The sequence below is a fragment of the Macaca mulatta genome, chromosome 10, assembly GCF_049350105.2.
Source record: "Macaca mulatta isolate MMU2019108-1 chromosome 10, T2T-MMU8v2.0, whole genome shotgun sequence".
Lineage (NCBI taxonomy): Eukaryota > Metazoa > Chordata > Mammalia > Primates > Cercopithecidae > Macaca > Macaca mulatta.
The window spans coordinates 77,892,178-77,904,752 of record NC_133415.1 but is presented as its reverse complement, the minus strand read 5'-3'; the positions used below and the strand labels follow the sequence as shown (position 1 = coordinate 77,904,752).

At 42.0% G+C, this 12,575-nt stretch overlaps 1 protein-coding gene across 11 annotated transcripts in view; it reads right to left on the bottom strand.

Annotated features, from left to right (window-relative positions):
• Positions 1–12,575, bottom strand: part of FERMT1 (FERM domain containing kindlin 1) — a 55,556-nt gene that overhangs the window by 14,301 nt on the left and 28,680 nt on the right. For all 11 annotated transcript variants that reach the window (XM_077951255.1, XM_077951254.1, XM_077951250.1 and 8 more), the window contains 3 exons: positions 11,405–11,512; positions 10,784–10,915; positions 8,498–8,547 (listed from right to left, as the gene is read on the bottom strand). In XM_077951255.1, coding sequence (XP_077807381.1) covers positions 8,498–8,547; positions 10,784–10,915; positions 11,405–11,512 — 290 coding nt within the window. The remainder of the gene's footprint in view (positions 1–8,497; positions 8,548–10,783; positions 10,916–11,404; positions 11,513–12,575) is intronic.

Sequence of the window (12,575 nt, the reverse complement as noted above, 5' to 3'; positions counted from 1 at the left end):
GGTGGTGCCAATGGCAGGCTTAAAGGTTGGGTCATTCAAAATAGGCAATGTGAGAATGAATTAGGGGCAGGACAGGGGTTGGAGATAGGCAGAGAAAAGAAATTATTAGTATGCGGTTCCGTGGAAGAAATCCGGCCTTGGGGGCAGATCAGGGTATCTCATGCCAGAGGGGTGGGTTTCTGCATCAAGAATGAGAGAAGAGAGGAACCTTGGTGTTCCTCTTGGAGAAGAGAGGAACCATTCATATGTAATTTGGGGCAATTTTTTATAACATGTTAGTACTAGTCTTTCCTTAGCTAAACATATGTTATCCTTAACACAAAGATATGAAAGAAGGTGCACATTTAAAAAAAAACAAAAAGTATATGCCGGGTGCAGTGTCATCACCTCAGCACTTTGGGAAGCTGAAGTGAGAGAATTGCCTGAGGTCAGGAGTTCAGGACCAGCCTGGGCAACACAGCAAGATCACATGTCTACAAAAAAAGAAAAATTAGCCAGGCGTGGTGGTGTGTCTTTAGTCCCAGCTTTGTGGGAGGATTGCTTAAGCCTGGGAGGTTGAGGCTGCAGTGAGCTATGATCACACTGGGTGACAGAATGAGGACTTGTTTCTAAAAAATAAATAAATAAAAAACCCAACAAAATCCCCTCAGTGTATTACAGAAGAATATTACATACAAGTTATAAAATAATTTCGAAAACCATTTTATGAAGTTAACATTTCCAGGATTAAGAAAAAACACTGTATTAAAATAGCATTTATTTGCTGGGTGTGGTGGCTCATGCCTGTAATCCCCGCACTTTGGGAGGCTGAGGCAGGTGGATCACTTGAGCTCAGGAGTTTGAGACCAGTCTGGCCAACATGATGAAACCCTGGCTCTACTAAAAATACAAAAATTAGCCAGCTGTGGTGAGCCTGTAGTCCCAGCTACCTGGGAGGCTGAGGCATGAGGATCACTTGAATCCAGGAGGCGGAGGCTGCAGTGAGCCGAGATTGCGCCACTGCACTCCAGCCTGGGTGACAGAGCAAGACTCCCTCTCAAAAAACAAAAAACAAATAACAACAACAACAAAAAACTAGTATTTATCATGTTGTGGGCTGTAGTTAAGACAGCTCTTTTTTTTTTTTTTTTTTTTTTTTGAGATGGGGTCTTGCTCTGTCACCCAGGTTGGAGTGCAGTGGTACGATCTTGGCTCACTGCAGCCTCCTTCTCCTGGGTTCAAGTGATCCTCATGCCTCAGTCTCCTGGGTAGCTGGGACTACAGGTGTATACCACCATGGCCGGCTAATTTTTGTATTTTTAGTAGAGCCGGGGTTTCATCATATTGGCCAGACTGATCTTGAACTCCTGAGCTCAAGTGATCCACCTGCCCTTGGCCTCCCAAAGTGCTGGGATTACAGGGGTGAGCCTCCATGCCCAAGCAGTTCTAAGGAACATATTTAGAAGGTTGTTTAATACTCAGATTCTCCAAAATGAATAGTATTTTCAGAATAATAAAGACACAACCTTTAACCAAAAGATATAGGTAATAAGGTCTTGGTTTAATCTTGGGTAGCTACATATTTTTCTTTAGGCTTAGAAATGAGGCCCTACTTCTCCATTTTACCTGGACCTTAAGAGTATCAAGCGATCTCAAGTTCCTTCTCCTGTCTCCTGCCTGGAAGTTTGGTTCATCTTTCAGGATGCTTCTGACACATTAACAAAGCTAATCATTGCTGCTGTTCTATGCATCAAAGCCTGGGCAGGGTAGGGGAAGGGGGAGTGGAGGAGATGCTGAGTGGTGAATGATGTGCTTAAGAACGAGCGAGACAGGCTCTCATTAGAAATTTTCTTTTTGGTTTTTTTTTTGAGACAGGGCTTCACTCTGTTGCCCAGACTAGATGGAGTGCTGTGGTGCAATCTTGGCTCATTGCAACCTCTACTTCCCAGGCTCAAGTGATTCTCCTGCCTCAGCCTCCCCAGTAGCTGGGATAACAGGCGCACGCCACTACCATGTGGCTAATTTTTGTAGTTTGAGTAGAGACAGGTTTCAACATGTTGGCCAGGCTGGTCTCGATCTCCTGACCTCAAATGATCCACCCTCCTCGGCCTCCCAAATTGCTGGGATTACAGGTATGAGCCACTGTGCCCGGCCAGAACTCTTAATTTGGATGATATTTAACACAGAAAAGTTCTGTCTCCAAGTTTTAAAAGTGTGTAGATTTAAAAAAAAAAGCCACTGTATTGAGGTGTGATTGGCATATAAAGAGTTGTACATACTTAATGTGTGTATCTCGATGAGTTTGGGAATAAGTATACACTTGTAAAACCATCACCACCATTAAGACCATAGACAGCCAACACGGCTCTAAGTTTCCTCCCACTTCCTTTCTTCTTATTTTTTGTGATAAGAACACTTAACATAAGATCTACCTGTTTAGTAAACTGCCCTATGCAGTACAGTAGATATCTAGAACTTACTTATCTTTTAAAATTTTATTATAGGCCGGGTGTGGTGGCTCATGCCTGTAATCCCAGCACTTTGGGAGGCTGAGGCAGGTGGATCACGAGGTCAGGAGATCGAGACCATCCTGGCTAACGTGGTGAAACCCTGTCTCTACTAAAAGTACAAAAAATTAGCCAGGTGCAGTGGCGGGCGCCTGTAGGCCTAGCTACTTGGGAGGCCGAGGCAGGAGAATGGTGTGAACCCGGGAGGCGGAGCTTTCAGTGAGACGAGATTGTGCCACTGCACTCCAGCCTGGGCGACAGAGCAAGACTCAAAAAAAAAAAAAAAAAATTTATTATTATGATTTTTTTAGAGACGGGGATCTCACTACGTTGCCCAGGCTGGTCTTAAACTCCTGGCCTCCAGTGATCCTCTTGCCTCAGCCTCCTGAATAGCTGGGATTACAGGTGTAAGCCAGTATGCAGAGCTCAGAGTTCATTTATCTTGCATAACCGAAACTTTCTACCCTTTAAGCATCCCTTCCCCAGAAGGCATGTAACCACAGAAACATTTCCAAATAACTTTTCAAAAGGCTCTCTTCACAGCCTTAGTGTGTGTACAGAATTAATCTTTCAAAAACCAGTTACGTTCTCACTTACTTTATAGTAACCTTTTCTTTTTTTTTTTTTTTTTTTTTTTTTTTTTTTTTTTTTTTTTTTGAGACGGAGTCTCGCTGTGTCTCCCAGGCTGGAGTGCAGTGGCGCGATCTCGGCTCACTGCAAGCTCCGCCTCCCGGGTTCACGCCATTCTCCCGCCTCAGCCTCCCAAGTAGCTGAGACTACAGGCGCCTGCCACCTCGCCCGGCTAATTTTTTGTATTTTTAGTAGAGACGGGGTTTCACCGTGTTAGCCAGGATAGTCTCGATCTCCTGACCTCGTGATCCACCCGCCTCGGCCTCCCAAAGTGCTGGGATTACAGGCTTGAGCCACCGCGCCCGGCCAGTAACCTTTTCTTAAAGGAGAGATTAATGTGTTTATTATTTTGAAAACATCAAGGGTCTTACTACTGATGGCCACATATCATCACAGAAAGGTCATCAATTTGAAACACTTATTTTTTATGTATTTTCTTTTTTTCTTTTCTATTTCCTTCCTTCCTTCTTCCTTTTTCTTTTCCCTCCCCTCCCCTCCCTTCCCCTTCCCTTCCCTTCCCTTTCTTTTCCTTTCTGACAGAGTCTCGCCCTGTTGCCCAGGGTGCAGTGCAGTGGGACGATCAGGGTCACTGCAGTCTCAAACTCCTGGGCCTAAGTGATTCTCCCACTTCAGCCTCCCAAATAGCTGGGCCTATAGGCGCGGGTCACCACACAAACTTACAGAAGTAGAGAGTTGAATAGTGGTTACTAGGGGCTAGGGGTAGGGAAACTGGGCTCAGACCAGTCCTGCCTCAGCCTCCCAAAGTGCTGGGGATTAGAGGCATGAGCCACTGCTCCCGGCCTTATTTTTTTGGAAAAACAAAAATGTATAACCCTCCTTACAGGTGATTTTCCATATGAAAACCAGTGATCCTTACTGTGAGGCCAAAGATTTTCATGATCCCTCACCATCTTTTTATTTATTATAAAGATTCTAGTATATTTTAAGACTCTTGTTTCCATAAAATGAATCACTCTGATATCTCCTGTAGCCCACTGTGTAAGTCTGACTGAAACAGTAACTTGCCTATAAATGACTCAATGAATGGACATTATGTGTGGTCTCTCTCTATAACCTTGTGGCGAAGTCATTTTGTTTATTTCAAAGTAGTTTCTCCAATAGTGGTTACCTTACAGTTTTGGCATAAATGATTGTTGATATTAAATATGTAATTTACTAGTAGGATTGTATCTTGTCTGGTTCATACCTAGGGGTGTGCAAAAAGCAGACTCTTGGGCGGGTCGCGGTGGCTCACGCCTGTAATCCCAGCACTTGGGAGGCCGAGGCGGGCGGATCACGAGGTCAGGAGATCGAGACCATCGTGGCTAACACGGTGAAACCCTGTCTCTACTAAAAATACAAAAAATTAGCGGGGCGTAGTGGCGGGCGCCTGTAGTCCCAGCTACTCGGAGGCTGAGGCAGGAGAATGGCGTGAACCCGGGAGGCGGAACTTGCAGTGAGCCGAGATCGCGCCACTGCACTTCAGCCTGGGCGACAAAGCGAGACTCCGTCTCAAAAAAAAAAAAAAAAAAAAAAAGACTCTTGAAAGATCGATTGGGCACAAAATTTTAGATTGACGGTTCTCTTCTCTTAGCACTTTCTGCATATCTCCCAGCCTACATTTATTGCCAATGAGAAGTCTGCTGCTCACAGCATTGTTGCTCCTCTGTAAGAATTTTGTCTTTTTTTTCTTTGTCTTATTAATGGTTGGCATTACCAAGATGCATATTTATAGTAAATTTATTTTGAGATCTGTGATTCCTAAATTTACAGATTTTTATTTTTAACAAATATGGAAAATTCTCTAGCCTTCTCTTCTGAATGCTTACTTCTCCTTCATTTTTTCTTTTGGAACTCCTAGTAGATGTTTGTTGAACCTTCTCCTTCTGTTGAAATCACTTCTGAGTCGTCTCTTCAACTGTGCTTTTTAACTTGATGTTTTTAATACACCCCATCAATTTTAAATTTCTATGATTATATTTTTTATTTCTGGAATTTCTTTTGGTTCAATACTGCCTGTTCTCTTTTATTATAATTTCTACTTTGTAATTTACTTAATGATTCTAAATGTACTCATTTTATGGTTTCTTCAGATTGTTCTATTACCTGAAATTATTGAAACTGCTAATCCTCTTGCCTGTCGGGTCTGTGTCTTTCATGGTGGTTTATTAACTCACATGATTAGTAATTTTTATTAGAGGTTTGTTTATTTTTTAGGAGGTTATTGTTTTGTTTTGTTTTGTTTTGAGGTGGAGTCTCGCTCTGTCGCCCAGCCTGGAGTGCAGTGGCGCGATCTCGGCTCACTGCAAGCTCCGCCTCCCGAGTTCACGTCATTCTCCTGCCTCAGTCTCCCGAGTAGCTGGGACTACAGGCTACTGCCACCTCTCTCGGCTAATTTTTTTGTATTTTTAGTGGAGACCGGGTTTCACCGTGTTAGCCAGGATGGTCTTGATCTCCTGATCTCGTGGTCCACCCCTCTCAGCCTCTCAAAGTGCTGGATTACAGGTGTGAGCTACCATGCCCGGCCAGGAGGTTGCCGTTTTCTATGGAAGGCCCATGCCTGCTTGGTTGTGGATATTCCCCTCTAGGTATTTTTGCAACTACATGTTAGGGCTTCATAGGTTTTGTCATCCCGGATCTGTTTCTATTTTATGTTTTCAGGATTCCTTTATTACATAAACACATAAAACATTTAAATTTGTATCTAGGCTGGGCATGGTGGCTCATGCCTGTAATCCCAGGACTTTGGGAGGCCAAGAAGGGCAGACCTTGAGTCCAGGAGTTTGAGACCAGCTTGGGCAACATGGTGAAACTCTGTCTCTACAAAAAATACAAAAATTAATCAGACGTGGTGGCACATGCCTGTAGTCCCAGCTACTAAGAGGACTGAGGTGGGAGGATCGCTGGAGCCTGTGAGGTCGAGGCTGCAGTGAGCTGTGATCACGTCACCGCACTCCATCTTGGGTGACAGAGTGAGACTTTGTCTCAAAAAAAAAAAATTATATCTACATCTGTGTGTGACACAGCCTTGGCTCTGATTTCTCAAGAGATACTTTCATTTCCACACAGAAGCCCATGCAAGGATGAACTTCCTTACTGCTTTCTTTGGCTAATGAGTAGTTTTTCTGTTTTTCATTCAACAGAAGGGCAGCCTTTGCACGTTTCCACCTTTAGGCAGGTGCTTCAGTTCTCACTTCCTGCTTTACACAGGACTTCTATCCTGTGTTCATCTTCTATCCCTACATGGGAATTACAATCCTCAAACCATGACAACCTGTCTCTATTCCCTCAATCCCTCTGTGTGGCTGATGCTGCATTTGTAGAACTAGATTCCTGCCTCATTTCCTGTAAGTTGGTGTTTCTGTTTCACTTCATGATTAATTCTGTATTTATAATTCTTTTATTTTATCTAGCATGCATATGTATTCATAGTAAGATTAGAGTTTGCATTAGAGCTGAGAGCCTGTTGCTAGACACTGAAGTCCACTATTTACATAATACATTTAATAGATTTTTTTTTTTAAAGAGCTTCACTGTAAAAGAAAAAACTTAAAAATCAAAGGATTAGTCCAATACTCTCGTACTGATGAGGAAAGGAGGTCTAGGAAATGAAGGGCCTGTTAGAGGCCCCACCCTACCAGTAATAGATTTCCACTCTCCAATCTCCCTCCCCTCTTCCCTCCTACGAGCTCTCTCTCCTTCCTTCATTTGTTTCTTCCTTCCATGAACTATATTATATATTCAATGCAACATCTTGAGAACTTAGATAGTATCCACTGGCCAAATATGAGGGCAATTTTGAGAGTTTAAGTCACACCAAAAGCCTGTGACAGTTCAGGGTAGCATAGTGATGTGGGTTCAACTCTAGAATTATCACCTTCTTCATCAGAAATGTCCATAGGAAGGCTACAGTCACCATTTGGTTTGTGAAGGGCTTGATTTTCCCTCTACAGAGAATATGGCAACTCATTTTTTTGTGGAACAATTATGAATACTTTGTTAAGATGTATTTGTGGATTCAAATGGTTACTTTTTTCCTGTAGCTCTGACTATAACAATATGAGTGAAATGTGGTTACAACCATTTATGCCAGGGAAGTTGAATGAATGTCCCTGGTTGGGCGTGGTGGCTCACGCCTGTAATCCCAGAACTTTGGGAGGCCGAGGCGGGTGCATTACCTGAGGTCAGGAGTTCAAAACAAGCCTGGCCAACATGGTGAAACCCCGTCTCTACAAAAATGCAAAAATTAGCTGGGCATGATGATGGGCGCCTGTACTCCCAGCTACTCGGGAGGCTGAGGCGGGAGATTCGCTTGAACCCAGGAGGCGGAGGTTGTAGTGAGCCGACATCGCACCGTTGCACTCCAGCTTGGGAGGCAGAGTGAGACTCTGTCTCAAAAAAGGAAGAAAAGAAAAAAAAAAAAAGAATGACCCTATTGTTTGCGACCACACCCTATAATCACAGTAAAAAACCCCGAAAACCAAACCTGCAGAAACCCAGTGACAAATATTGTTACCTTTGGACACTTGTTTTTCATTTATACCTGCTTCACTGTTCATTTTTTCTAAGTCTTTCTTTGCATCATGTGCTATCAAAAGCAACTTGTGTTTCCTTTAAAGCCAACTGCCCCAGTGAAGTGCCAGTTGGTAAAGAAAAGTCAACAAACCATAAAGGGAAATAAGGAACTGATAGGACTTCAAAGAGCCTTGTTTCTTTCATACTAACACACCTTGGCATCATCGTAGAGGTGGCAGTCCATTATTTCCATGAAAACAAAAACTCCTTCTCTGCCTTTTTAGCAGTTTCACATCAACCTGAGGTGATGGGGGAGTTTATTAGAAGTACTTAAACAGGTAGATAAACTAAGGTGACTATTCTCTGTAAGCCCAGGATCAAAGTTCTAGAGAGAAATGACTTTTAAACTATAAGAGAGACTTCAAATGGTATGAGTACTGAGCCTCCCAGGTGGATCCTACTAGAAGCTCTTGTATGGCAGATGTGTTTATTATTGCTGATGTGAACCCAGCCATTCACCGAGCGTTACACACCAGCATTCACTGAGCACGTACTATGAACCATGTACCATGCTCAATGCTTCATATGCATTATTTCATCGAATCCTCCCAACAAGCCCAAGGGGAGGTATATTCCCATTTTATAGATTGGAAAACGGAGGCTCAGAGACATAATATATTGCCCAAGGTCACCTAGCTGGTATGTGTGGTAGAGCTAGGACTCAACCCATTGTCTGTCTGATGGCAAAGCCCACATTTTACCTTTGAACCATGAACCTGCCTCAGGGATATACAATTTAAACCCCTGTACTCTTTATCTTCAAGACTTTTATGAGTAACTCCTTTTCTCCATTAAAGGTTACTTACCTAAATAATTTGAGATTATCTGCAAGTTTAGGGATATCAGTAATGTCCTCCTAAGAAAAAACAAATAATGTTTCAAAAGCAGGAACTTCATAAGTGATGCTGAAACTCAACCTGCATTGTCTAACATGGCAGTCCCTTGCTACATGTGGCTATTTAAATTTGAATTAATTCACATTAAATAAAATGAAAAACTCAGTTCTTCAGTTACACTCGCCACATTTCCAATAGTTAACTGGGCGTGGGAGTGAGGAGGGCTGGGAGGTGAATGGGGGCCCTGTTGAGGTCCCCTAGGTGGCTGGCAAAATTGTATTTCTTGATTTCGGTGGTGACTTGGGTGACAATTGAATACTCATTTGTTAAGCTGCACATACGTATATTTTTCACTTTTCTGTTTGTGTCATAGATTACAAAAATGAAAAGCGAGAGATGAAGAAAATGAAAAAATGGATAAAGTACTCCCTATAACTGTCATTCAAGTTAAAAATCTAAATTAGAAATGACTACTTTTATATGCAAACAAAAGACTTTACAATTTTTATATTAGAGTGGGTAACTCCTGCTATACCTAATCACTGATTAAACTTTCAAAGTGAACCTGGTTCAAAGTTCATTCTGGAATGTAGGCTGGTGCCTGTTTTCAAACTGAAAAGCCTATTGTTAGCATTGTGTAAAACTATTAAGGGAGGGAGGACATAACTTTTTATTTATTGTAAAAAGAATTACTTTCCTGTTGTATTTATTCAGTGGAGAAAGTAGACAACAGAGAACTCCAAGTTCATGGGGCCTGTGTCTTCTGTAAGCGTGAGACAGGGCCCTGCATCTCTAAAGAATCTTGGCATTTAGTTTGCATTAAGTATTTGCTCCCGAATGAGACCAATTTCTTATTTTAGGACATTTAATGATAAGAGAACATACATTCAATGCAGAAGAATATAGTAACACAATCTAATCCATGATTACTGTTTACATCCAATTATGGTGGAGCCACCTCTCTGATTCAATGTGATTAATAATTATTCCCATGGCTGAAGTTAAATAAAAGGGTGGCACCTCACGAGTGAATTAAACAGGAGGGGAATTTTCAGTTATAAAGCTGACATTCACCTTTCATGGGTAAGGAGAAAGAGATGACAGAACAGTTATCTTTGTTTTATTGGAGGGTTTTTGTTTATCTCCTGAAGTCAAAAGCATTCAGAAACTTTTTGCAATGTTCCGGAAAAAGGCCACAACTTCTGTCCAGCTTGTCTAGTTGACATGGATGACAAAGTAAATAGAAATAAGGTTTTTATCTGTAAAGAATTTTCTTGGCCGGGCGCGGTGGCTCAAGCCTGTAATCCCAGCACTTTGGGAGGCCGAGACGGGCGGATCACGAGGTCAGGAGATCAAGACCATCCTGGCTAACACGGTGAAACCCCGTCTCTACTAAAAATACAAAAAATTAGCCGGGCGAGGTGGCGGGCGCCTGTAGTCCCAGCTACACGGGAGGCTGAGGCAGGAGAATGGCGTGAACCCGGGAGGCGGAGCTTGCAGTGAGCTGAGATCCGGCCACTGCACTCCAGCCCGGGCGACAGAGGGAGACTCCGTCTCAACAAAAAAAAAAAAAAAAAAGAATTTTCTTGGCCAGTCACAGTGGCTCATGCCTGTAATCTCAACACTTTGGGAGGCTGAGGCAGGAGAGTCACTTGAGCCCTGGAGTTAGAGACCGGCCTGGGGAATATGGCAAACCTTGTCTCCACAAAAAATACAAAAATTAGCCAGGCCTGGTAGTGTGTGCCTGTAGTCCCAGCTACTCAGGAGGCTGAGATGGGAGGACTGCTTGAGCCCAGGAGGCTGAGGCTGCAGTGAGCCTTGATTGCACTACTTACTTCAGCTTATCTCAGAAGAAAGAAAAAAAGAAACAATTTTCTCTATTCTATTCTCACAGTTGCCCCATGCAATAGACAGGGTGGTATTTTCTAGACTTAAGTTTAGGGACCAATTCCACATTCTATGCTAGTGAAGTGGAGCCCTCGGCAGTGGCTCCTTCACACCATGCCAACTTATCCCTAGGAAGAAATACAACACCAAAGTATTGTCTTTAGTAGAAATGAAAATATAGTCCCTTACAGAGCTAACCCGTGAAAAGTTAGTTAGTTCTTGCTAGGTTGAAGCTTGTTAGGTGAAGAGAATCTTTTTTTTTTTCCAAAATCAGATGAAATATTCTCTTCTAATAAAGAAAAGTTCATTTATACTTGTCAATCAGTTAGAAGAAAGCCACAGTTCCGGGTGATCGGAAAGAGTTCATACCAAAAGGCTGTCTGCTTTTCCACCTTCTAGGGTTACTTCCAAATTAGAAAGCGCTGCTTCTATTTCGTCAACCTCGGACTCGCTTGTAAAATCCTGTGTTTCGGCAGACAACGACAGTTTGCTAATGTGGTACTAAAATGAAAACAGAAATTTTAGAAATGTTGTAAACAGAAATGTTATACATATAAATGAATCCATTAGCCATTTTTTTTCCTTTGAGGACTATTCCCTTGGAATACTGAACATTTTCTAAGAGGAGATCTCCTTCCCGTGTGGGGAAAATGACATTTTAACCTGAGTCATTCTGAGGTCCATGGTTAGTCATGTTACAGCTGGTTCTTTCTCATCACTGAGTGTGCTTACAGTAGGGAAGAGATAATAATTGCAAGACCAGTGTCTTACATAGGATGTGAGCGTGTGTGGATGATGAGGAACATTTTAAATTAAAAATTTGTTCTGCTCTGAAGAAGAAAGCAAAATAAAAAATACAGAAAAAAATTGCTCTCTTTATTTTCAGATATTTCTTCAAAGAAAAAAAAACTAGTATGAAGCATATGAAACTTTAAGCAGAACAAACTTGGTTTGTCTCCTTCCAGAGAAAAGGTACTGAAGTCCCCATACCTGTAGAGCTGCAAAGATCAACATTTCTTCCTCTGTGCAATCAATTTCTTCTAAGAGAATGGCCCACCTGGCTTGTTCGTAGAGTTGGTTTATTCGGACAGCATCGTACTAGAGATAAAAACAGAGGTGTGTGTGTAACGAGGTATATTTACATCCCACAATACAAAAATTCTGCAACAGCTGAGGCCATTCTCTGTTAATCAGATGCAGCAAACTTCAGCTCAGGTAAATGAAAGGAACACTTCTATTGTGCCAAATACTCAGCCTTTTTAAAAAAAATTTTTTTTAATTTTTTATTTTTTTTGAGACAGGGTCTCACTCTGTCGCTTAGGCTGGAGTGCAGTGGTGCAATCTTGGCTCACTGCAACATCCGCCTCCTGGGTTCATACAATTCTTGTGCCCCAGCCTCCCAAGTAGCTGGGACTACAGGCGTGTGCCACCACACCTGGCTAATGTTTGTATTTTTTTGTAGAGACAGGGTTTCGCCATGTTGCCCAGGCTGGTCTCAAACTCCTGTGCTCAAACAATCTACCCATCTCAGTCCCACAAAGTGCTGGGATTACCGGTGTGAGCCACTGCGCCTGGCCCTCCAGCCCATTTTACTTCTGAATTCAGAACTGACTTACTTCAAACATTTTCCAGAGCTGCTGCTGCTTCTTCACAACCTAACTTTGATTCCATTATTTTCTCTCTCTTTTATCTACATATTGGTAGTAATAGATAGTAAAAATGGTTCATACGATAAACAGTACAATAGATAAACAGTGTAACAGAAGGGATCCCCATGCTGATCTGCAAGCCCAGTGCAATCCCAAGCAGAATCTGATGGGAATTTTTTAATGAAACTTTATACAAGCTGATTCTCAAGTTGAGTTGGAAGACACAATGTTCAAATATTGCCAAGAAACGGAAAAAGAACAATGTTGAGTAAAGCACTTGTCCTCCCAGACATTAAAACCTATTATAAAGTTGCAGTAAATAAAATGATATGGTACTAGTGTAGCGATTGGTAAAGTGTCAATAAAACCTCATCTAAAAACAGACTTATGTATGTATATAAATTTAATATAAAATATTAATTTTATATTAAAATATAAAAATGACATTTTATAACAGCAGCGGAAGGAAGAATTCAACACTATAAACAGTGTTGAAAATGCCTAGCCACTTG